This window comes from Antennarius striatus, chromosome 2 (genome assembly GCF_040054535.1).
Source record: "Antennarius striatus isolate MH-2024 chromosome 2, ASM4005453v1, whole genome shotgun sequence".
NCBI lineage: Eukaryota > Metazoa > Chordata > Actinopteri > Lophiiformes > Antennariidae > Antennarius > Antennarius striatus.
Window position 1 is genome coordinate 27,738,972 of NC_090777.1, and position 25,680 is coordinate 27,764,651.

Below are 25,680 nucleotides of genomic sequence, written 5' to 3' on the forward strand. Positions count from 1 at the left end.
CGCTCCCATGGTTTAATGTTCTGTGGTTGTCAAACATTTTATGTTGTAAAATATTGTTAATATTTTAAATGTAAATATTTTAAATAAAAAATATTTTATATTTTATGTGCTGCTCGTCCTTCGTCAATTCGAATTTTACTTTGAAAAACATACCGGAAGTAGTATTATTAACTCACGTAGCTTGATGTCGTTTCTCATTCTGACTTGCTTGTGATTCATGTTTTGTTAGCTAATCTTGCCTGCAGATGTCGACTGGTTTAATTCATTTTCTCATTACTATATGCGGTAAGATTTTTAAGGTTTTTCTCGAGCGTAATTTACTGTTCATTGTACATAACAATGTAATGCTAACGAATCAGTAAGCCAACAGATGGTTACATTCCATTCATGATGAATTAACTGCAGTGCTAGCAGGTTGGGCTAAGGTTTTGCTAAACAGGAGCTTTCTCTGAAGCCGACGGAGCCGCCTCGACATTTTAGCGAAGCGTTGTCATTTCGAAACATGTATGTTTCCATTACAGTCTAGTTATGTGATGTTTATACCGGAATGAACCCGGGATACCGGTCCTTCACGTTATTCAATTCGACTTTGATCTCCTGATGTTAGCTTAGGTTGGCGCTAAGGCCCGTGCTACCGCTGGGCCGATGATGATGATGATGATGGTGGTGGTGGTGATGATGATGGTGTCAACCGAGCTTGGCCACCCGTTATGAACATGTTATTATTCCGTGTTGGTTTATTATAAATAATAACAAGTCACATCTCATCTTTTAACAAAATCTACAGCTAACCCTTCCCGTTATATTGATGTTGCTAGCATTCAAATGCTTGTTCAACTTATATCTACCTATTACTTCTGTAATAATCTATTTACTTGATTATTATTTCACATAGTTTTTTTTGTTTTTTTTTTACCTCATCTGACATTTCTAGCACACTGGATCTAATGACGTGTAGCTGCCTTATCGTGCAGCAACAGATCATCTGCATATCTTACAGTTTTCACTACATCAGTACGGAGTACTTTGTAATCAATGTGGTTTCCTGCTCTGTGAGATTGACTAACCATCTATTCCTCTCCCGTGTTTTCAGCAGCCACTCCTAGTTAAGAGGGGAGGATGGCACATGAAGGTACCTCACCTGAGCTGTCCCAGAGGATAGACGTGGAACCAGCAGATAATGATTCAGACAGGGACTCCGGCGTTTGGGATGATGTGGGGGAGGATGCTGACAGTTTCCTTGGAAGCACAGGGCCCGAAGAGGAGAACGTCAATGAGGAAGATGATGGCGCAGAAGAAAACAACAGGGAGGGAGAAGATTTTACTGTTTTTGTTGCCTTTCAAGGGAATATGGAGGATGAGGATTTCACGCAAAAACTCGACACGATCCTCAGAGGGATGCCAAACATGCTTGATATGGGTTAGTGAAATTTTATCTATTTAATGTGAATGCAAACAGTACACACAGTAATTGAAAGATGCTTGGTTATCTTCTCTTCCATCTGCTTTGAATAAAAGGGCAGGAGTAATATTATAAGATCTACTTTGTATTCCATCAATAATTTTGTTCATCCCTCCTTTCGTTTTACTTGTCCTTATCCAAATAATAGTCGTATTTCCCCTGAATATTGTATATAACCAAATTGTGGCTTAAGTCCATTCATTGTCTGTCTTTTTAGATTCAGAGAGACTCCAGCCACAGCATGTGGAGCCGTGGAACAGTGTGAGAGTTACCTTTAACATTCCACGGGATGCTGCTGAGCGACTTCGACTGTTGGCCCAGAACAATCAGCAGCAGCTGAGAGACTTGGGTATTCTTTCTGTGCAGATAGAAGGTAAGAGAATTCTCCTTTGTCAGATCAAAACACGATGCAAGAGCCAATATTTATCATCTGTGGTGCATCACCGCTGACTAGACCTCCAGTATTACATGTGATTATTAGCTGTTTCATTCCTGCTCAGGGGAAGGGGCTATCAATGTCGCTGGTGGACCAAATAGAGGACAGGAAGTCAGAGTGAACGGACCAATCGGAGCACCTGGCCAGATGAGAATGGATGTCGGGTTTCCAGGTCAACCTGGTCCAGGTACCCTGATTGAAAGTCCTTCTCAATGTCACCGACAAACTCCTCCCACATGTACAGCTGTAAAGGCTGTAAATGTAAATGTCTGAATATAGAAGATATTTTCGTCCTTTGATTATTTTCATTTGCAGTGTGCAGTCAACTGACAGATCAGCTGTATGCATGTTAGTACATATTGATGTAATGTGCACATTTTTTCCATCAGGATCGGTAAGGATGGCTAATCCATCGATGGTCCCCCCCGGGCCTGGCATGGCAGGTCAGGCTATGGTCCCAGGCAGCAGTGGACAGATGCATCCTCGTGTTCAGAGACCACCTTCGCAGACAGGTTTGTTCCTATTGTATGTGAAACGATAAATTTTATTTCAATTATGTTTTACCTTAGTTGGTTCAGTAATGGAAATACTTTTCCCCCTTTCTTACATTTTTTTGTAGATCCGATGATGCCAGGAATGGCTGTCCAGCAGCAGCAGCAGGTTCAGCACCAACAGGCTGTTCCTCACGGCTCCGGTCCGATGCCTCCCCAGGCAGCCCATCACATGCAGGCTCTTCAGGCTGGGAGGCCTCTGAATCCTGCTGCCCTGCAGCAGCTTCAACAGCAGCACCACCAACAGCAACAGGCCCAGCAGCAGACCCAGCTCGCCCAGCACGGCCCCAGACCTCCGTTCAACCCGTCGGGGCAGATGGCTGTTCCTCCTGGCTGGAACCAGTTGCCTCCAGGCGTGCTCCAGCAACAAGCTGCCCAAGGAAGCCCAGCCTGGAGAAAGCCCCCTCCTCAGGCCCAAATGGTTCCACGCCCACCTTCCCTTGCTACAGTTCAAACTCCTAGCCACCCCCCACCACCTTATCCGTTTGGCAGTCAGCAGGCTGGGCAAGTATTTAATGCCATAGGGCAGGGACAATTACAGCAGCAGACAAATGTGGGTCAGTTTGCCACCCCCCAGCCTAAGGGCTCACAAGTACTCCCGAGTGGCGTCGCAGGACCACCGAGACCACCGCCGCCTCTTCCGCCAACTTCCGGACCGCAAGGCAATCTTACTGCCAAGTCACCTGGTTCCTCTTCATCACCTTTTCAGCAAGGTTCACCAGGGACGCCCCCCATGATGGCTCAGAGACCCACAACCCCTCAAGGGTTCCCTCAGGGCGTGGGATCGCCAGGAAGAGCAGCCCTCAGCCAACAGGGTAACATGCAACAAGGATTCATGGGAATGCCCCAACACGGACAGCCGGGGGGCCAAGTTCACCCAGGTGGGGTTTCATTATGTAAAATCATGATAAAATAATTCACGAATTTGTTCGATGTCTAACATGACAATAAATGAAAACTGATCACAGGGATGCCAAAGCGTCCCATGGGCTTTCCGAATCCAAACTTTGTCCCGGGTCAGGTGAGTGCCAGCAGTCCAGGAACATCTGGTGGGGGACCCAATCAACAGCTGCAAAGCAGTCAAGCCATGACTCATACAGGTAATATGTCAGAAACGTTTCAAATATTTAGGAGTACAGTAATCCCCCGTTACTCGCGGTTAATGCGTTCCAGGAACCACCTGCAAAAACAAAGTTCCGCGATATAGGGACTAACGTTTTTAAAAAAAATTATTTACAGTAATTTAAACGTTTATGAACCCTCCCCATACTGATATTAAACCATCTTCTAACTGTATTACCTTTTCCCACACTCTTTTATCGATTGTTTAAAGCACTTTTGTGTTTCACGGAAGTCCAAGAGTCACAGAACCGAGCGCACATCCGGATGCCGTCGGCTAATAGAATGCGCGTATGGTATCACGTGACTGCCTGCTGAAAATCCACGTTGCGGTGAAGCCGTGCGTGTTGATGCGCAAATGCGCGAGGGATTACTGTACTAATGTCTCGAAGTACCAACATCTATAGTTGTGTATAGTAACGTGAAGCAGATGTAGAGGTGAATGCTTGAGTTTTGTTGCTGTGTCAATATTCAGTATTTATTCAGTATTTACTTCGTCATCCAATAATAGTGGTAATTGCATGGACTGAGGTAAGGTATTTTTCATTTCAAAAATAAGCTTATTTTTTCCACGGAACTTTTTCTATATGTAATACATGTTGACTGCTGTAAACAACTCCAAACACTATTTACATGAGTTCCGAATACTGGATTTTTTTTTTATGTGCATATAATTCCTACAAAATTGTGACCATTTAAATATTTTTAAAAATTAGATGTCAAAATTAGAATAGAGTTTCTTACTTTAATTGACAACACAAGACAATTCAATGCATCTCTTTCTGTGATGTGGAGGTAAACACTAGGTCATAAGCTGTCCTCATACACACTAAGCTAACATTCTTTTTCCACTTTCCGTTTTGCATCAGGAGTTCAGGCGTCAGTCTCCACCCCAAACACAATGCAGGCTTCGTCTCATGCCCAACCCAACATTATGGGTGCACAAAGTAACTTGGCAGGTCTACCCGCCGGTACAGCTGCTGGTCCTGGTATGGGGCAGCAACAGCCTGGCCCCCAAATGATGGGCCTCCAGCATCAGGCCCAGCCCGTGCCCTCCTCCCCCAGCCATAAGGTTCAAGGCCAGGGTGGAGGTCAGACTGTCCTCTCAAGGCCTCTCAGTCAAGGGCAGAGAGGAGGAATGACCCCACCCAAGCAGATGATGCCTCAGCAAGGCCAGGGGGTGATGCATGGGCAGGGTCAGATGGTTGGAGGCCAAGGGCACCAGGCCATGCTCCTGCAGCAGCAACAGCAACAACAACAACAGCAGCAGCAACAACAGCAACAGCAGCAACAACAGCAACAAAACTCCATGATGGAGCAAATGGTTGCCAACCAGATGCAAGGTAACAAACAGGCGTTTGGGGGCAAGATCCCAGCGGGGGTCATGACTGGTCAGATGATGCGTGGCCCCGCCCCAACTGTTCCAGGTAACATGGCTCAATTCCAGGGTCAGGTTGCACCCCAGCAGATGACTCCACAGCAGCAACAACAAATGGCTCAACTTCAGCAACAGCAGTTACAGCAACAGCAGCATCAGTTGCAGCAACTACAGCAGCAGCAGCAGCAACAACAACAACAGCAGCAACACCAGCAAATGAACCAGCAACAGCCCCAGCAGGTTGCTATTGCTGGAAATCCTAATCAAGCTATGGGCATGCACGGGCAACAAATGAGGCTCCCTGCGGGTCATCCTTTAATCCAACAGCAGTTGCAACAGCAACAGCACTTACAGCAACAGCAGAAGCAACAACAGGCAATGCTACAGCAGCAGCAACAACAACAACAGCAGCAGCAGGCAACTCAACAACATCCACATCCTTTAGGAGATCCCAATAGCGGAACAGGAGACTTGGGGGTCCAGCAGATGGTTCCTGATATGCAGACACAGCAACAGCAAGGCATGATGGGAGGCCCTCAGCACATGCAGATAGGAAACGGCCACTTTGCAGGTCATAGCATGAACTTTAACTCTCAGTTCCCGGGCCAGATGCAGATGAGTGGACCATGTGGACAGCAAGGAGGTTTTCCAGTCAGTAAGGATGTAACGCTGACGAGCCCGCTGCTGGTCAACCTCCTGCAGAGTGATATCTCAGCCAGCCAGTTTGGTCCAGGAGGAAAACAAGGAGCAGGAGGAGGCAATCAAGCTAAACCCAAAAAGAAGAAACCCCCACGAAAGAAGAAACCAAAGGAGGGAGAGGGACAACAAGTAGAGGGACTAGGGTAACGATTTTCTTTTGTTGACTATTTAATGATTTCTGTTTGGAGCGGTGGCAGTAAATGTGAAGCTGGAGATGGCATCGCTGTCAATTCTGTTCTTTCTAGGGGTCTTGATGCGGCTGCTGGAATGGAGGATTCTGAACTGCAGAATCTTGGTGCTGAACAGAGTGTGGGATTAGACAACTCTGTCCCGAAACATCCAGATTTTGCCAACAGGCCTGCAGGTACCTTGTTTAGATTTTTTTTTTTGTATGGATATCTGTTTGCTGATTTTTTTGTATAAACTCCCAAAATTTTTACACATATTTGCATTTTTTTAACCTTCTATAGGCTTTCCAGGTCAACCTGGAGAACAGAGAGTATTGCAGCAGGTGCCTATGCAGTTTATGCAGCAGCAACAGCAGCATCAGCAGCAGCAACAACAGCAGCAGCAGCAGCAACATCAGCAGCAGCAACAGCAGCAGCAGCAACAACAACAACAACAGCAACAACAACATCAACAGCAACAACAGCAGCAACAACAACAAATGCAGCACTTGCAGCAGCAGCAGATACAGCAACAACAGTTGCAGCAGCAGCAAATGCAACAACAACAACAACAGCAGCAAATGCAGCAACAAATGCAACAGCAACAAATACAACAACAGCAACAGTTGCAGCAGCAACAGCAGATGCAGCAACAGCAGCAGATGCAACAGATGCAGCAGATGCAGGGTCTCCAGAATGCTCAAGGGCAGCAAGGAATGGCAGGACCGCAGACTTCAGGTCAGGGCCAGCCCCAGTTGCACCCTCATCAGCTGCAACAGCAACAACAGACTCAACAGCCACACCTGCAACAGCAGGTAACAACTTTATTATGCACTTTCTAGATAATGTATAGTAACAATAAATGGGTTAATAGTTCACTGATACATGCTTAATATCATACCCTATTCTTGATTTTAGCAACAGCAGCAAATGATGATGATGCTTAAGATGCAGCAGGAACAGGCAAAGAACCGCATGTCCATCCCACCCGGAGGGCAACTTCCTCCTGGAGGGCAAGTCCCTCCTGGAGGCCAGCTCCCTCCTCGTGCCATTGGTAATCCACCTGAGGTGCAGAGACTTCCTGTCTCACAGCAAGGCAATATGCCCGTTATGATCAACCTACAAGGACACAGTGGTGTACCGCCATCACCTGACAAAACCAGAGGGATGCCACTGATGGTGAACCCACAGGTAAGGGCTGAGTGCTGTACCGTATGAAAGCTTGAATATTACTTATACATTTTATCATTAGTTTTGTTTGATATATCATAATGAACCTCAGATTACAAAGGAGCATTGCAGTTGGATATGCCAGGATGTCATACAGTCTGCCGGTCACTGAAGTCCCCAGAACAAACATGTTCATATAGAAAACCACAAAGATAGTATACCACAATGTATAGGCTTGCATTTGAAGACACAACAATTTAACATCTTTACAGTGATTTTAAATTTTACACACAAAGATTAAAAAAAACAGCTTGGGTTTGATTCTATATCCTCAGTTTGGAGAGATTTGCAACTATTGGAGAACTTTATGTGCAACTGGCTAGCTTGGTTACACAGATATCTATCTATGGACCCATATTACATCCCTTTTGTCGTTACGCCGGATGTTTTCCCTGTTTCTGCAACACCGGCTTTTTCAAGGCATTAGTCTGGCCTTAGGCGTAAAACTACAATCTGTTCTGATTTGTAGCTTGCAGGTCCTGCACGAAGAATGTCCCATCCTGACGTAGCACAGGGTTCCCAATGCACTGGATCTGAAGAGTCCTCAGCAGGAGGTCACCCGAAGCAGGAAAGGCCTGGTGGGCCTGAAATTGGGTTACAGCCAGGAAATGGGACCCAACAGATAATTACTAACCCAGGCTCAAACGCTCACATTATGAAGCAGGTCCCTGGTCCATCACCAATGCCACAGCACGCTGGGGCCAGTCCCCAGCAACAACTACCCACTCAGCCACAACAAGGGGGTCCCATACCTGGCCTTCATTTTCCCAATGTACCTACGACCTCGCAGAGCTCCAGACCCAAAACCCCCAACAGGGCTAGCCCCAGACCGTACCACCACCCTCTCACCCCGACTAACCGTCCACCAAGTACCGAGCCCTCCGAAATAAACCTTTCTCCGGAAAGGTTAAATGCTTCTATTGCGGGGCTTTTTCCTCCCAAAATCAACATTCCTCTGCCCCCCAGGCAGCCGAACCTAACTAGAGGATTTGACCAGCAAGGTCTTAACCCAACAACTCTAAAAGCAATCGGGCAGGCCCCTCCTAGCTTAACTTTACCAGTCAACAATAATGGTAGTACAGGAGGAAACAACGCTAACAACAATCAGCAGCCGTTCTCTACAGGTGCCGGAGCAGGGGGGGCAGGCGCTAAACAGGACAAGCAGTCTGGAGGGCAGAGCAAGCGAGCGAGTCCTAGCAACAGTCGGCGGTCAAGTCCAGCCTCCAGCCGCAAGTCAGCCACACCAAGTCCAGGGAGACAGAAGGGGGCAAAGATGGCCGTTGCCTGCCCTCCCCCTCAACAGCAGTTAGTCAACCCTCAGGGGCAAACCATGATGCTGAGCCCTACCTCAGTCCCTCCAAGCCCCGTTTCCATGCCATCGCAAATGAGCGGGAGCATGGAGGCACAGCAAAGCCATAGCCCCTACCACGGTGTACAGGGCAACCCTGTTGAAGGAGTCAGGGAAAACCAGGGGCAAGTACTGCCAGAGCAGCGAGCGGTTCATCCTCCCCAAACCCTGCCGGTGCATTTGAGGGAGTTATCGTCTCCCAGAATGGCGACGCCTCGGTTCCCGACGTCTCTAAAGCTTAAAGTTGATTTTGAACCACAGGCGGGTAAAGTCGATCGGCAGCCGGCGCACGCAGTTGCTGCACGGGATTCCGAGGTGTCGCCGACTCTCAGGTCTACTCCAACCTCTCTCAACCAGTTGCTGGATAACTCGGCTATCCAAAACATGCCTCACCGCCCCGTACAGAATAGTGGCGTTAGAGATGTATTGGAGAAGGACAGTCCCAAGTCTGTTACTGAGCTAGAGAGACCACTCCACGGTAATTCCCAGGGTGTCGATACAGAAGTATCCGCTACCACGACTACCACTATAAATATATCCGATGCTAAGCCCAAAACTGCCATACCTATCCATATCAGCAATGCTAACTCGCAGCCTGCTTCGATTTCCAATGTGCTCCCCAACACTAATGTGAACTCCAGCACAACACAAAGCCTTAACCACAACCCCATTGCCACTCTGAGCATTCATGCCAATCCAGTTATCAACCCAGCGCCTTCTGTCTGTCCCGTCGTCAGCAGTAATAGTAACGCCTCCATGAGCATGAACCCAAACCCAGTTACTTCCTGTCACAGCATTCCAGCATTGACTGTTAGCACCAGTTCCAACTCCAGTTCCGTTCAAAACTCAACAAACTCACCTCTGAAGCCAAGTCCGTGTCCTAAACCTGTGACAAATGTTCACTCTGTGATCCAGATCCCTGCTTCTTCCAGCACCATTTCCCCCAATCAGATTACCGTTTTTGTCACCTCTAACCCCATCACCTCTGCCCCCACTTCACAAGTACCCACTTCTATGGTGTCTACCATGGTAGCTGTCCCTAACAAGAACATTAGACCTCAGGACATCAGGCCACAGGCCCCTGTCCCACGACCTCCTCAGTTCATCACCACCACTCCCGTATTTATCAACCCGATTTTTCAGGTTCCGGGTGCGTCAGTGGCTCCAAATAATAATTCAATGGTGTCACAGCCGGTCACCATGATGGGATCCATCCAAGTGTCCACTACAAACATCCAACTATCTCCTGCACCAAACGCTACCCCATCTTCAGTGGCGAACATGGCGAGCACTCAGCCTGCCAGAAACGCTGCGGCACAGGTTCAGATTGCTGCCGGTATGTCCTCCTCTGCACCAGTGGGGAACGTCCAAGCTCCCCAGCAGGTCAGTCCAGGGACCCTCAAGACAGAAAATCTCAGTGAGACAAGTTCTACTCAGAAAACGAGTCCCTTGGTCCAGCAGCCGTCATCCCATCCAGTCCCACCGGCATTGTCACCCTTTCAGTCGCCTCTGGCTTCTACTCCTCCCTGCTCAAGTCCTGGGGCTGTTAATACCATTCGAAAAAGCCCCCTGTCTCCACCTGCCCAGGTTAAAACCAAGCCTGTCCATGCGGCTGCAACTGTTAGTTCAGCAGACCCCCAAAGGAGTCCAGTAGAAAGGCCTGCACAGGGACTTACAGTTTCAGTTCCCTCACAGGTTTTTCATCCTTCTGCTAGTTCAGCCATTCAGATTGAAGCACTTGGGTCTCCAACTACGACCGCTAAAAACAATATCACTCTGCATGCAGTCTCTGCTCCAATCCCAGTGCCTGGACAAGTTGCTCTTTCCACTCAGATTTTTACCCAAGCGCTCATGTCTCCACCGGCTTCGGTCTCAATCCCAGCCAAGGCTGTAACTTCTCAAGGTCCCGCTGTCACCACAGACGGTTCCACCACAGGTGTACCGTCTGTGGCCCTGCTGTCAACAGCTGCTCCTGCACAAAATCCTCCACAATCTATTGTTCCAGTTGTTGCTGGGCCTAGTCCCATTCAGGAAGTCCCCGCCACCACAGAGTCTCCAGTAGCGAGCACGACTGGAGTTCCACCATGTCAGTCTGATCTCCCGAGCTCCGTGTCCACCACTGCAGCCGCTTCTGAGACCCCTCAGATCCTGCCAGGTAAACACACAATTATGAGCTGAATAGTCGTTTTGTGTGTCGGCACGTCTCAAGCAAACAAAACAATCCCTGGTCAGGTCAGTCTGATGATAACACCAGCATTTGTGTGGCTTGTGTGAAGGCTGTGGTGAAGGTTAATAAATATGCATTAACATATTTATTTAATCCAGATTTGTACGATGTACAGTCATTTTTGGTTAAAAAAAAGAATTGACATCCTATAAACTAACACTGTCTCCAAGTTGTGGTGGTGATGGTGGGGAATTTGTGGCTCAAGTCTCCTACTCGAAACCTTACTCAGCAAATCACAAATAAAATTCAGTGTTAATTTGAATAGTATTTGATTAAAGTTTCTGTAAAGATTTTGTTTCAAATATTCAAAATGTTTCATTTGAACTATTTGGTCCCTTTTCCCCAGCACCTATTCAACAGGAAGTCCCACTCTCCCAGGAGCCTGATGGTAGTGGAAAGATGGGTAAATTTGTCACATTTGCTTTAAAATTTAAAATAACAACTTCCATTATGATCTGATTTAAATCACGTGGAACAGGATGACGTATGACTAATTCCATTTTCTTCTGTCCAGCTGAAGAAGTCTCCGCGGGTTCTGACCAGGGGTAAGATTCCTGATCATATCTGTGTCTTTTGATCGTGTCATGTTTCACTTGCTGGGGTCTATCAAGATGCCGCTTACATTTGTTCGTTGAAATGTTGGCCTAGTCTTCAGAACCATGCTCTCGAAGGAGAAATGCTTAGACATTTCTAACTACTGAAACTCAGGGAGTTCATTTGGTTGGCCAGGGGGGTACATGGTGAAAGCAATGAGCCAGTGGCCTCAATACTCGGTATGTATGAGTAGCATGCAACAATATGAGATATACTAATGCATGTCAGAATATAAAACAAAGATCCATTTATGAAAAAGAAACTCCTACCACTCCACTGACCTCTGGTGCCACATCTCTTTTCTTGGGGGGATTGTCATTTTAAGGTGGGGACATGATTTTGATTTTTCAGCATGGTTTAGTTTACCGCTGTTTTTCCACTTCTATCACAGATGGGCAAAGAAAAGAAAGACGCCCATCAACTTAGTCCCAAGGTATGTATTTTAACGTGTTTCACTGCAAAGACGCAGGCAGTGATCATGTCGACGATAATCAATGCTGTTGGGATGAAGACGGACAGTATCTGTGGTAGACGAGGAAAAACAGCAGAGTCATGAGTGGTATTATATCGTTCTGAGTAATGAAGAGTTAACTTGAATCCTTGGATCTTAAGTAACATGTCCTTGCGTTGCCCTTCCTTTCTTGTTTGTTGTTTTTCTTTCGGGTCCTCCCAGAGGTGCCGCCGAGAAGCCCAAGGGCCCAAGCAGACGCAGCTCCCGGGCAGAGAAGGAGGTGGAGGAGGAGCCGGTGGCCGACAGTAATATTAGGAAGAGATCAGCCAGGCCCGGAACCAGTGTTGCTGTCAAGGGTAATTTTCAACTCTTAAACTCCTTTTAAAAAAGCATAAAAGCTTTACCTCTAACAATAGCGTACACATGGACCTAATGGACCTCTGCTCTTTTTGACAGAAACCGGAGCGAGTCCCACCCAGGCCAAACGAAGGAAGTCTAAATAGCCTGTAAACTGTACTGTAAATGTTTGTGTTTCTCGCTGTGAAACGGTTGATATATCAATATCTCTGTCCCAGATTGTTGTTGTTGTGTTTTTATTTTAAATGGAGGTAGAAAACCATGTACAGATTGTTTTAAAACAGAAGTATGCTATTGTTTTTTTTGTCCATCCAATTATGTGAGATTGTAGTTAGAATGTGTGTGTGTATACAGTATGTATTTGTGTGAATGTGCTTTTATATTAAATGCTGGATTAATCATGTGAAGACTCGTAATGGATCTTTTCATGCTTGTATAATTATGTTGTAAAACTGAATTAAATTTTCTACTGCTTCTCTTCTGTGGAGAGTGATTAATTTATCATCCTAAATTGTTGATTTTTTAAAAAAAAAAGAGTTCATTCTCAGCTTGCTAATACCTGAAAACACAGTTCCCTGTTTTTTATCAGTATAAACAGGTGGCATAGTGTTGTGAAGATCAGGCTCAGAGGAGGTAATGATGGAAGGAGGATCAGGAAGTAATATCCATGCTTAAGTGAGTTGAATAGCTGGTATCTTTGTGTTGTATTATAATCATAGACGTATGCCTTGTATTATTTGTTCATTTAATGGATATTGATATTTGTGTTGCACATCATTTCATGTATGCTTATACTTAGTTTATGTTCTATTTTGACAATCCAGCATTGATTGTTGTCAGCCTCCATTCCTCTGATGCATCTGCAAAACTAAAGAAGTAATAAATCACACCAGAAATGGATTCTTTGAGTGTTTCACTTTGCCTGACCACACTGCCAGTGTTATCAGCCTACCGTTAATACAGCCCTTCATTGAAGTATTTTATACATAGTGATATGTAAGTGATCAGAACTCCAGTTAGGTGAAGAGAAATTAATGAATTGAAAGCACATGGATCTCCAGGAGATGGATAGTTTGACTCTGTACCATAACAATCTTCAGTCATAATGGGACCAATTATGTATGATTCATAAAATTTGGAATAATTTTGAATGAATGAAATCATTTGTGTTTCAAAATTTTCACATTTGATCATAATCATTTGATCAACAATATGTGCTAAATTCAAAATAAAATCCAGGGCTCTAATTTCTTTTCATCGGCTCTAATTTCATTATAGGATGGAAAGACATTCAGATTACAGTACAGTAGTTGTGTAATTTTACAAGATCAACTTTTATCAAAATGTGAGATATTTCATATGACAGAAGATGTAATGAAAATAGTCCCTTTCTACTACATAACCTAAAACTACATCTTCACTACCATTATGACTCACGTAAAATGAAAACTTTACTGACATAATTACAGCTTTATTTCTAAACTGTAGTTTTAATCCTTAATCCTTAATCTCAAAAACTTTTTTTCTTTCCTAATCTTTTCTCTGACTGAAGTGATTTTTGAACACTTATGGATTATAACCCCAGTATATATATATATATATATATATATATATATATATATGTTTTTTTATTGTTCTGTTTAACCTTTTTCAAGACTGAAAGCATAACTTGAAGCATAACTGCTCCCTGTTTCCTCACATCTACCTGGTCTGACATTCTACTCTTCAGGTATGGATCAAGATGTACTGTACATTCTCCCTGAGCAACTTGGTGCGCATGCGCAGTAGCAAAACCTTGGGACTCCATTCCAGGCTGGAGACAGGGGTACCCTCCTGGCTGCCTGAGCCTTGCATCCTGAACAGCTGTCAGCTGGGATAACTTCACCTGCTTTATGAACTAAAACAACTTGACCATGAGCGGAGACCATGGACCGGGGAACTCTCAGGTATCAGTCATCCAGTGTGGAAAAAAATCTTTAGTTTGTAGAAATTCCTTAGGAAATAACTGACCTATCTGACTAGTATTAACCATGATCTGAAATAAGGATGAAAATGATTTGTAAAGGGGATAAGTTACCCTGTTCTGTTTGTCGATTGAGTGAAAACTTTGAAATCATGTTTATTTACGCTGTTTATTTTTGCTTGTAGCAAAAAAAAAAATGTAATTTTTCTACCTTACATTGGTGTGACAATTGAAAGTTGAATAACCAAGCTTACCGGCACTTTCAAAATTTAAATATTAAAAACACGTTTTTTCATAATTTCCAGGTCAATTCTGGATCTAAAGGAAACGGTAGGTTCCCTGATGCTGATTTTTATTCCTATCGATTCTGATTTCTAACAGAAATCGTGATCTGTCTACTGTTAATTTTTAAAGGGCAGAAATGGCGTCCCAGAGACTAAGTCCCTTCTCCTCCACTCTCTTGCGGCTATTGTTCAAAAAGAGGGTCTGAAATGAACCCTTACGACCCTCCGATTTTTAATCTGATGCGGGATCCGGACAGGACGTGGCATCGTGTTTATCTTGCATTCTTTATTTTGCTGATACGTGCGCGCAATTACAGTGAATTTTGGAGTCGAAAGTGGCAGAATTGGGGCTGAGGACTTAGTCTCTGCGCCATTTTCTTTTTCTGTACGTAGCAGCCAGGGCGCCGATCACACATCCAACTGTCTGCCGCGATATGGAGGCGAGAGCCGGGAAGCGCACATCCCCCTTTCCGCCCGTGACGCACCTCCAGCTGCGCCTCGCCTCCGTATCCATGTTTTTGCGCACCGCCGGGAGAGAGTGTGCGCATACGTGCGCTCCAAACTTTAAGTCACGGAGCAGAAAGTTGCATTGCATTATTTCCATCACACGACTCTAGAAGGCATTTTTGCACACATTTTAGTCTTCACACATTATTGGATGTGTTGCTCTTGCAAAGTTGAGAGCGTCATTTTCTCACAGGCGCCATGTGATGGAGAGAAAAACAGTGTGAGGGAAGTGATTTAGTTTATAACCGGGGTCTATGTTAATGTCTCTCCCTCTCACACACACTCACCGCGTAATTCTAGTTTATTAGACTGACATGACAACAGGGCACCACGAGGTGATGATCAAGCCAAGCCTGGTTCTTCCTCACAAGGGATTCAACCCAGCTGGATACATTTTAATATTGAACACTCCTGTAAAAATTATAATTGCTACTTTCATATTTGTCTGCCTGCAGAGAGAAGGAGAACAATCCTTCCTTTCAGGTATAATTTCCTCGTATTGTCTATTTTTAAAAACTCAATTAAAACTTGTATGAAGGCTCTGCTGAAAAGGATGCTAATGTGTTCCGAATTTGGGCCAGTGGGTGTTGTTAGGATACAGTTAGAATATTAAAAATGATCCTGAGGCAAATATATCAAGTGAGGGATGGGGGGGGGGCACACACAGACACACACATATACACATACACACACACATTGCCTCCAATTACACCATACATGTGTCCATTAGGATGAAGTGTGGTTGAAATTCAGGAGGATTGTCAGTCAGTAAACGTGCTTTGGGTGTGATGTGTGGCAATAAGGGTAAATTTGACTGACTTTTAATAGTACGGTAAAATATAGGAAAAAAATGTGGCAAATTCTCTTCATTTGTCAGTTTTTGTCAAAGTTTAAAAAACAGCAAACATCTAAATTTGTAGTTAAGATGTTTTCTTTTAACGCTGCTGAACTATTTGTTGTCCCCCTTTGTATCTTAGACACTCACAAACATAAAGACAAATACAAAGAGAAGGAACACAGACACAAAGACCACAAGAAAGACAAAGAGCGAGAGAAGTTGAAGCACAGCAACAGGTAGGAGGATTTCAGCAGCTTCCTTTCAACTCAAACCACAACTCGATGTTTTTACTTTGACATAACAGAAGCCAGTTTAGCCCTGTGCAGTATTTGTGTATCAAATATGAACACAGACATCCGTAAAGCATTATTAATGTGAACTCTAGTGGAACGGCCGTCATGGTTTTGTTGTGTGTGACTGAAATACTTTGTGAGCCACAGGATGTTGGTTGAGCCACAAGTTTGATTATTTTACTGCCAGTTGTCCATCAATGCATCATTGTTAAAAACGATCAGGTTCACATGATCGGTGATTGGTCCATCTCCTGTGTGTGTGCATCTGCTACATGTCTGAACTTTTGCCCTTGATCTTTGACCTCTGTGACCTCTGCATCCCAGTGAACATAAAGACCACTCTGAGAAGAAATACAGAGACAAAGAGAAGCTGAAGCATAATGACGGCAGCTCGGAAAAGCACCGGGAAAAACACAAAGAGAAAGACAAAGACAAGAAGAGGGAAGAGAAGGTTTGTGAAGGAGTACTCAGATCAACATTTATAAAACATTTTACAGAACTTTTGTCTTATTGATGTTAGATTGTGTGGGGTTTTTTAAAAATTATTTTATGAAACTCCCTCTAGATCAAATCATCCCATTTAGACAAGCCCAAAAAGGAGAAAGAAAATGGATATGCAAGGTAAAAAGCATCGCTTTGGTTAATCTTCCATTAGAGATGAAATAATAATAAAGAATTAAGTTCAGGTTCAACCATGTGTCTTCTGTGTATATCTTAGAGATCCCAGCCCTGCTGCCATAAAGAGCGAGCCTGAAGAAGACAACGGCTTCTATCCATCTCCTCAACATAACAAGGCCTCCAAACGAGACTTCGATGATAAGGAGTGGGTATCCTGCATATTAAACCAGTTATTCACTGATTGCTCCTGTTCTGTCGCTGTCAGTTTTGTAATCGGACTAGACTATCAATATATTTGTTTACAGATTTGAATACAAGCCCAAAAAAGTCAAAACTGAACATGATAAAAAAGCCAAGAAGAGGAAACTTGAGTATGAAGATGATGAGGAGAACGAGGTTTGTTTTTGATGAATATATTCTTATGTACATTCCCAGCGGAATTGCATCAGTTTTCTTTACTTGTTGCAGGAAGTCAAGCCCAAAAAGAAGACAAAAGACAAGGGGAAAAAATCCCAAAAAGAAGAGGAGAAGTGGAAATGGTGAGATTATTTCCATCCTTCAGGAAGCTGCACGCAAGGACAGTCAGCTTATAAATATAAACTGAGTATATGAAAGAGTTGTTTTTCTCGTGGATTGTAATCTGTTCTTCTTTGTGACAACTAGGTGGGAGGAAGAACGATACACTGATGGCTCAAAGTGGCGCTTCCTTGAGCACAAAGGTCCAGTTTTTGCACCTCTGTATGAACCGCTGTCAGACAAAGTCAAATTTTATTATGACGGTGAGTCTGTCTGTGTAAATAAATGAAATCAAGTCATAACTGTTCAAGAATTCAGTAGGATTTTATGTATTTATAGGTAAGCCTATGAAACTCAGTCCTCCCGCCGAGGAGGTAGCTACATTTTTTGCCAAGATGTTGGATCACGAGTACACAACTAAGGACATCTTCAGGAAGAATTTCTATAAGGACTGGAGGAAGGTGAGGAGATGTGTTTAAGTTCCTCCAGTTGATTCCATTCAGAAACTAAAGAGGGGAATGATATTCATGTACAGTATATAAATAGACACATCTTTTATTTTAGGAAATGACTTCAGAGGAGAAGTCAAAGATCACCGACCTGAACAAGTGTGACTTCAGTGAGATGAGCGAGTACTTCAAGGCCCAATCAGAAGCTAGAAAACAGATGTCAAAAGAGGAGAAACATGTAGGCCTTCACACGCTCTCAAGTTTAAAACCATCCCACCTGTGACTTTATTCTCATGCTTCTGTCTGCTTTGCAGAAAATCAAAGAGGAGAACGAGAGAATCCTACAGGAGTACGGTTTCTGCATTATGGACAATCACAAAGAGAGAATTGGAAACTTCCGCATCGAGCCGCCTGGACTCTTCCGAGGGCGAGGAGATCATCCAAAGATGGGCATGTTGAAACGACGCATCAGACCAGAAGACATCATTATTAACTGTAGCAAGTAAGGAATCCCACCGACACCGTTCAGGTTTACGTTGTGTTTGGTTTGTATGTTAACACTGTATTGAGTTGGCTTTTTTACCACAAGGTGGCCCCCTCAAGCTACTGGAGGTGAGTTTCAGTCAAAGTAGATCGTGGGACTAATGAAGAATTCTAAAGATAAGGTGCTTTTTGAGTTCTGCTCACAGAATATAGCAAGTGGATGTTTTTGTAAGTCGATCAAAAAGACAAATTCAGACATTCCTCACCCAATCCCTGCGTGTTCAGCCTCTCGTTGCATTATCTTTCTTTTTATCTCCCTTGCCATCTGCTGACTGTCTTGTTGTGTTGGTGACAGTAGGCATAATTTTCTTTTATTCTATCCGTTCATTGCTGATGGGCAGTGTGTGTGTGTGTGTCTGTCTGTGTGTGTGTGTGTGTGTGTGTGTATTAGAGAGCGCGAGAGCGACAATTTACAGGAAGTCCAATTTGTAGCCTTCAGTTTCTGTCACAAAGACGTTAGCAGAGGAATGTCCGTGTGGTATGTACAGTTTGGCAGATGGAACTCTGACACTTGCACCCGAACCGGTACTGTGTCAAAGGTAGCTTCCTGTCAGAGTCAGCTGCATGCAAACACAGCCAAGGCAGGACATGGCGACCCCCGCGTGCTGGTCACTATTGGTTTTGTTGTATAGTAATATCTCTGTAATGATCCATCAAGGTGAAAAATTGTTTTATTGAAGTTAATTTGTTTCATCTCTAATAATTTCTGTTTAAAATATGTCTTAATCAAAAACAGTCTCGGTTGAGGTTAGAAGACATTTAAGGACATACTTCTACTTTTGTTGTTATGGTTTTCCTTTGTATCGTGTGTGTTTAATTGTTGATATAATGTATGTTTTCAGGAATCTATATGGAAGTTGCCGGAGAAATGTTATGCTACATGATGCAAGAAATTCTTTAAAACCCTTTGTTAAAAATTCATTAGGAAAAAATCAACATATTGTTGATATTGTAAACTTGTGTCATTCTCTGTAGGAACTCTAAACACCCTAAACCTCCCCAAGGAACAAAATGGAAAGAGGTTCGTCATGACAACAAGGTGACCTGGCTGGCATCTTGGACAGAGAACATCCAGGGTTCCATCAAGTACATCATGTTGAATCCCAGCTCTAGAATCAAGGTACTTATTCAGGTTCAACCTTGAACATCATCATCATCATCATTATCATCATCATCATTATCATCATCATCATCATCATCAGCATCATCATCATTATGAACTTGTTTCTCATACATCACTAGTTGTCCTTGATGGAAAAAAATATGTCCATTTTCCTATTCGCTAAATTGTTCGTGTGTGTGTGTGTGTGTGTGTGTGTGTGTGTGTGTGTGTGTGTGCGCGCACACAGGGGGAGAAGGACTGGCAAAAATACGAGACTGCTCGGCGGTTGAAGAAGTGTGTGGATCGTATCCGTACGCAGTACAGAGAGGACTGGAAGTCAAAAGAGATGCGGATCAGGCAGAGAGCTGTGGCTCTTTATTTCATAGACAAGGTAAGGACAAGTTAGAGGAACCTCGTATTGATAAAATATCAAAACCGGTGGGGGAGAAATCAATACCAACAACTACACGTATCTTCGATTTGAACCTACTGATGCAGTGCCTGTTCCAAACCTGCCTGTCTGGAATGGATGGATTGCTTTGCCTTCAGATTGCGGCTCACTGTTTTCTCCAGAAATGCTGATCCGAGACAACCGAGGCTCTGCTCAGGGAAATAAAAACATGGAAACTGTAATTATCCAGCTCCTCAGTACATGGGAATGGGAACTATGTAGGGGTGCTCCTAATGATTCTTATTTTAATCAATTAACAGTTTGTTTTATACCCTCACCATTGGGATCATATAAGGTTACACTTTTCATTCCATCTGTACATTTTGGCTTTGGAGAGGAAGATCGTCACACACTTAAACTATTGATCTTTTAAGATGGGCTTCCTTTCAGGTGGCTGGAATGTGTTTTGTTGCTGTCCCGGTCTATAACATTATTTTTATTGCTAACCTTCCTACATTGATTCCCCAGAATTTACTGCTGTCTGTTTTCACTCTCTGCTGTTCTGTTTATAGACCACTCCATGTGAAATTACTGCATGTAATTTATGATTCACTCACTTCTCCAACAGTTTTGTTTCTAATCTCACCGTGTGCGTCTCATACACAGTGTCGAGATAAACGCCATGAATCGCTCTTGAATCTTAATAATGTGCATAATTCACTGTATTTCCTTTCCAGCTTGCACTGAGGGCGGGTAATGAAAAGGAGGAAGGGGAGACGGCGGACACGGTGGGCTGCTGCTCGCTGCGTGTGGAACACATCAAACTGTACCCCAAGTTGGATGAGCAGGAGTACGTGGTGGAGTTTGACTTCCTGGGAAAGGACTCCATCCGCTACTACAACAAGATCCCTGTGGAGAAGAGGGTAAGAAAGCACCAATGCATTATATGCTTTATAATGTCATGATAATGAGACAAGGAGCTGCTCTTCTGCACAGACAGGTGATCAGATGATTACAGTCCTCCTTAGTGGTCCATTTCCTGCTCTTACTGAAGTGTGTGACACACGACCGCACACAGACATAAGCTAGACATGTTCTGCTTTGACTCAACATGCTTCCTGGACACGTGTCTACTTACTCATACATTAGAAGCACATACAAAAGACAAATTAGATCGCTTGCATTTTAAAAAAAATCAAATTAAAACGGCACCAACAGGCACAAAATGTGATTGTGTGGTCATGAGCGCTGGTGGATTTAAGGGATTATATCAATCTAAATGTTTTTGTGCTGGATAAATGTGTTGATGTTTATTTCTCTTTAGGTTTTTAAAAATCTTCAGCTGTTCCTGGAGAACAAGCAGCCTGAAGATGACCTCTTTGACAGACTGAATGTAAGGGTCACGCACTCCAATGTCTTCCTCAGTCTCAGTGAGCTCATTACCGTGTTCTCCTCCTCGCCTTCCACCTGCGCCATCGTTCCATTTTGTTTCTGTCTGTGTCCCCTGCAGACTTCTATTCTGAATAAGCACTTACAGGAGCTGATGGACGGCCTGACAGCGAAGGTCTTTCGTACCTATAATGCCTCCATCACCCTGCAACAGCAGCTCAAGGAACTTTCCTGCTGTGAGTCACTCAGCGTCACTCACACACACACACACACACACACACACACACACACACACACACACACACACACACACACACACACACACACACACACACACACACACACACACACACACACACACACACACACACACACACACACACACACACACACACAGCTCATGGAAATAAATTCTCACCATAGTTGAATGTGAAAAAAAATCTTCAGTCTTTCCATTGTCTTACTATAATTCAACCAAACCTGGATTAGATAGTTTAAACTGTGAAAGACATAAATTTGTTTGAACTGATTGTGAGTTTGTGACACAGTTTAACGTTTGATTTCCAAATTTCAAGTCCTTTTGATAAAATAAGAGCTGTAATGAATTAAAAATTCAACTCATAGGATTCTGGTCTTCAGTTTTACAATGTACGTTTATATACTTAGAAATATAGTATATAACTGGTCAGGATCTCTGTAGAGTTCAGAGTATATCATGACAAGGGTCAAGAAAATATCCAAAATCTGGGTCAGTGATGTCAGATGTCAGTCATCATAAACTTCTACATTTTTGTCTCATTGTTGGGCTTCAGCTGATGACAGCATTCCAGCTAAAATCCTGTCCTACAACCGAGCCAACCGGGCCGTGGCCATCCTTTGTAACCACCAGAGAGCTCCACCCAAAACTTTTGAGAAGTCAATGCAAAACCTCCAGACCAAGGTAAAGCCCAGTCATCTGGATATCTTGAATAGTTTCCTTTATAATCAATTTTGTCAGTTATACAGATGACATTTCTACGTTAAGCAAATTCTTGTCTCCATTTAACACAAATATGTTGTGTTTCTAGATCGATGAGAAACAGAACCAACTGTCGGCAGCCAGGAAGCAGCTGAAGGCTGCCAAGGCCGACCACAAAGCCTCTCATGATGACAAAAGCAAAAAGTAAGAAGGCCTGACACAAATTTATCCTTTGCTTAGTGTGTAAAATGTCTTCATCCCTCGTGGGGCGAAAGCCCACAGTGTTTGTGCAGGCGCTAAAACATTCACGGCACTTTGGGTATAATAAAAATTAAATGTGTATTTCAGTTCATTCCTGGAGTTTCTTTGTTTCTCTGCCTCTGTCTTCACCCGTCTTTGACTCTTTTTGAATGCAAACATAAAAATTTGCAAATGTAATATTTTCCCTTAGATTGTAATATTTTAAATAATTGAAATTATATATAAATTATTAAATATTAGTTACATGCCATGATACTATTTACCTATGTAGACTGTTTATCCCACATGGGGGGGCTTATTAAGACATTACTTATCTGATTCTTACCTGATAATTATATCAGATGTAGATAATGTTCGACATCAATGAGCTTCGAAGACTTACCTTTTTACTTTGGGCTAAATGCTGGACAGAAGCCAGGTTGTGTTAATGAGGTCTGTGTCTTTATGTATATTTATTCACCCCCCCTCTCTCTTTTGTCTGCCTTAGGGCTGTGGAGGTGAAGCGTAAAGCTGTCCAGAGGATAGAAGAGCAGCTGATGAAGCTCCAGGTGCAGGCCACCGACAGGGAGGAGAACAAGCAGATCGCTCTGGGCACCTCCAAGCTCAACTACCTAGATCCACGAATCTCTGTTGCATGGTATTTATGTCACACAGCCAAAGACATATTTGTGAGAAAAGGTATTCTAAACGAGTAAAACCACCCACTGTTTAATAAGGCCACTATGTTTTGGGTGGGTTGGTGCACAGAGTGCCTATCTTCCTCTGTGACGGAGAGGCAGGAAATACTCTTGCATTGTAGGAAAAGGAGCAGCACAAGCAAAAAAGTTAAAGGCTGCAGTAGGAAAATAAGAGGAAGAAAAGCGTGTGAGCATGAGGAACAATGGGATTTGTTTCTAAAAGCTGGGGAGCGTCCCCAAACAGCACTCCTTCCTCCATGTGGGAAGTCAATGAGGAGATGTCTGTGGCTGAATGGAAGAGCAAGCCACGGAGACAGGGAACTGTGATCTGGCTTCTCTAACCTATGCCCTGAAGCTATTTATGGAGAGCCTCCTCCTCAAGGACAATGGAGGCAGGAATGCTCCATGTTTTGCCCGATTTTAAAGTGTAAAGGGAAAGGGTCCCCTCTCGTAGGGTGGTGCATGGGAACCTGACCTACACTGAGGTTAGTTGTGTGTGAGCATGCGCAACTGAGATGAAAACATTGAGTCAGCTGAGGCTGAGTAGTACTGGGACCGCTCTGTTATTATGTTTAGTAGAGCACAGTTGGTCAAAATGATTAGAGAGTCATTGTCCCTGTCAAGAACGATCGTTACAAGTTGTTCTGAAGTGCACTGAAATAGCATAGTTACAAAATAGGCAGTGAAACACGGTATTTAAGAAATTAAATGAATAAAATGTGTTTCCCTGTAATGAACTGGCGACTTGTCCAGGGTGTACCCCATCTTTTGACCCTAGTCAGCTGGGATAGTTTCCAGCATAACTCGTGACTTCAATTTGGAGAAGTGGTTGAAAACGAGACGATCGTAATCAAAGAAGAATTAACAAATGTAGTTGTGACTAAAAATATATATTTGTTTCTGTTAATTTTACTTGTTAAGTCATATATTTCTTCATGCTACACCATTATTATATCCCGCTTCAAAGCGGTGATGTATTGTAAGTGTTCGTGTGTTCGTCCTTCCGTTCCTTCGTTTGTCCACCAAATATCTTCACAACCGTTGAACATAGAAAGATGAAACAAAAAGCAGATTACTCGGGCAGCAAAGGGGATGAAAATGAGATGATGACCTTGAGAAAAGTAGGTCATTAGTATTTAATAAAAGTAATACAAACACTATCGTGACTCACAAGATTGTGGTTTTCAAGAATTAAATAGAAAGTTTCTTTTTAATGTGGATCTTATAACACAGCCCTGGAGTGTAGCTACGCTGTTCCTGTGCTCTAGACTTGTAGTCACTGCTCTCTGTCAGGCGGTTTTGTTTGGACAGTGGTGGGAAGGTGAGGAATGACTTGGGGATAATCCGTCCAATCAGGCGACAGAGATAAGACAGAGCAGTCCTCTTAAATGAAGTGTGACTACGGTTCAGGATGCACAAAGTAAACGCTCACACTCATTGGCATGACTTTAGTTTTTTTCACCTACGCTTTTCCTGCAGTAGCAAGTCAAAATGTCTCACTTATGCAGGAATCAAAGTTTTGTCATTACCACAAGTTCAGTACACCGGTCTTATGAAATGTCTTAAGACTGGTGCAGACTATTGTTTGGGTCAGTATCACTCATGAAGTTTCAACAAGATCTAAGAGGTCCATAGTTTCTGTTCTTTGTTTTATTCTGCATGGACTTGCAGCCAGTGAATGTTGAGTGAAAGTTGTCACACCTTTCTTTGTTTTGTTTATTTTTGTTAACAGTTCTGTCTTTTCCTCCCCTCCAGGTGTAAAAAATGGGATGTTCCCATCGAGAAGATATACAACAAAACCCAGAGAGAGAAGTTTGCCTGGGCTATTGACATGGCTGAAAAGGATTATGAGTTTTAAACACATTTAATGTTTTAACCTTTTCTATCCATTGATTTAATTGTGAAGTTGATGTCAAATAACAGCGTAGCTGTTGCCGGGCTGTGCTGGAGGAAGCTATAAGGCTTGGAGCTGTGACCAGTTGAATAATTGAGCTTTATTTATGGATTGTTTGTGAATATAGGAAAGTAACTCCTGCACCATTTCACCAGGCTGCCAAAAGGCATCTCAACTGAAAACAGCACCACAGAATTACAGTAGTGTGTATGTAGCTATAGCCATCTGCTGATTATCATACTATTATGAACACATTCGTATTATCTTTTCTCAGATATGACTGCAATGAAATTTCTAAGCCATCAGACTTATTGAGATATTGTATATTCTCATAGAATAATGAATTAAGAAATGTTTTGTGAGAGACTGTGAGTACCATCACAAGATGTAAAATCCTACATTTTAATTTGTGGAATTGTTTTGTGAATGATTGCTATAATAAGCTTAATAGACAGTGTGAAGAACAGAAAGCCTAAATAATGCACTAAATGTCACAATTTTTTAATTTAGATTATTTTTGTTTGATTTTGCTCTTTATTTCAGGGATGTACATACATTTTGCCATTTTTCAGTGACCATGGTTCAGTATTTTAAATAGAATGTGTGCTCTATGCATTGTCTGCAAAAAAAAATCTGTTCATCGCTCATATGCAACATGTGCGTGTCTGTTTCAGTACATTTGCAATGAACAAGTTGTAACATTCCTCTTGGTCATCTGGAACAGCTGGAATATATACCGCATAATGTTTTGTGTCTGAGAAATTGAAGACGTTTCAAAGAGGAATGTGTATTTTGCCAAAAAAGATCACAGAAGTCTAACATTATTGTGTGCTGTTTGTTGTTATTACGCCAGATGTGTCCTCCTTGCATTAATTTCCAAATGTGAATAAATGGTCCGACTTTTTCATTGTTACTTCCTGCTATTGATCACCTATCACAAAACACTTGATTGGTTGAGTGGATATTATTTTGAGTTTT

At 43.2% G+C, this 25,680-nt stretch overlaps 2 protein-coding genes across 4 annotated transcripts; both read left to right on the top strand.

Moving 5' to 3' along the window:
- The first annotated feature begins 165 nt into the window (after positions 1 to 165).
- ncoa6 (nuclear receptor coactivator 6) lies at positions 166 to 12,420 on the top strand. Of its 3 annotated transcripts, none has more exons than XM_068326945.1 (17): positions 166 to 285; positions 1,097 to 1,420; positions 1,680 to 1,835; positions 1,963 to 2,085; positions 2,288 to 2,410; positions 2,518 to 3,330; positions 3,418 to 3,549; positions 4,438 to 5,788; positions 5,891 to 6,009; positions 6,116 to 6,627; positions 6,731 to 7,003; positions 7,512 to 10,545; positions 10,964 to 11,020; positions 11,132 to 11,162; positions 11,603 to 11,644; positions 11,885 to 12,018; positions 12,119 to 12,420. In XM_068326945.1, exons 2-17 carry the CDS (start codon positions 1,120 to 1,122, stop codon positions 12,163 to 12,165), a joined length of 7,248 nt encoding a protein of 2,415 aa, XP_068183046.1. In that variant the 5' UTR covers positions 166 to 285; positions 1,097 to 1,119; the 3' UTR covers positions 12,166 to 12,420. The 3 variants fall into 3 exon arrangements, 2 of the variants coding, with proteins under 2 accessions (XP_068183046.1, XP_068183036.1); XM_068326935.1 differs by having other exon boundaries at positions 209 to 285; positions 1,094 to 1,420; XR_011037289.1 differs by lacking the exon at positions 12,119 to 12,420 and having other exon boundaries at positions 209 to 285; positions 1,094 to 1,420; positions 11,603 to 11,770.
- A 1,417-nt stretch (positions 12,421 to 13,837) lies between these two features.
- On the top strand, positions 13,838 to 25,659 carry top1b (DNA topoisomerase Ib). Its single transcript, XM_068336186.1, has 21 exons — positions 13,838 to 13,965; positions 14,288 to 14,312; positions 15,751 to 15,847; positions 16,229 to 16,355; positions 16,470 to 16,525; positions 16,623 to 16,727; positions 16,828 to 16,918; positions 16,991 to 17,061; positions 17,186 to 17,301; positions 17,378 to 17,499; positions 17,603 to 17,725; positions 17,802 to 17,989; positions 19,006 to 19,150; positions 19,380 to 19,523; positions 20,261 to 20,446; positions 20,848 to 20,916; positions 21,034 to 21,148; positions 21,725 to 21,852; positions 21,980 to 22,074; positions 22,619 to 22,768; positions 24,564 to 25,659. Exons 1-21 carry the CDS (start codon positions 13,933 to 13,935, stop codon positions 24,664 to 24,666), a joined length of 2,289 nt encoding a protein of 762 aa, XP_068192287.1. The 5' UTR covers positions 13,838 to 13,932; the 3' UTR covers positions 24,667 to 25,659.
- The last annotated feature ends 21 nt before the right edge of the window (positions 25,660 to 25,680 follow it).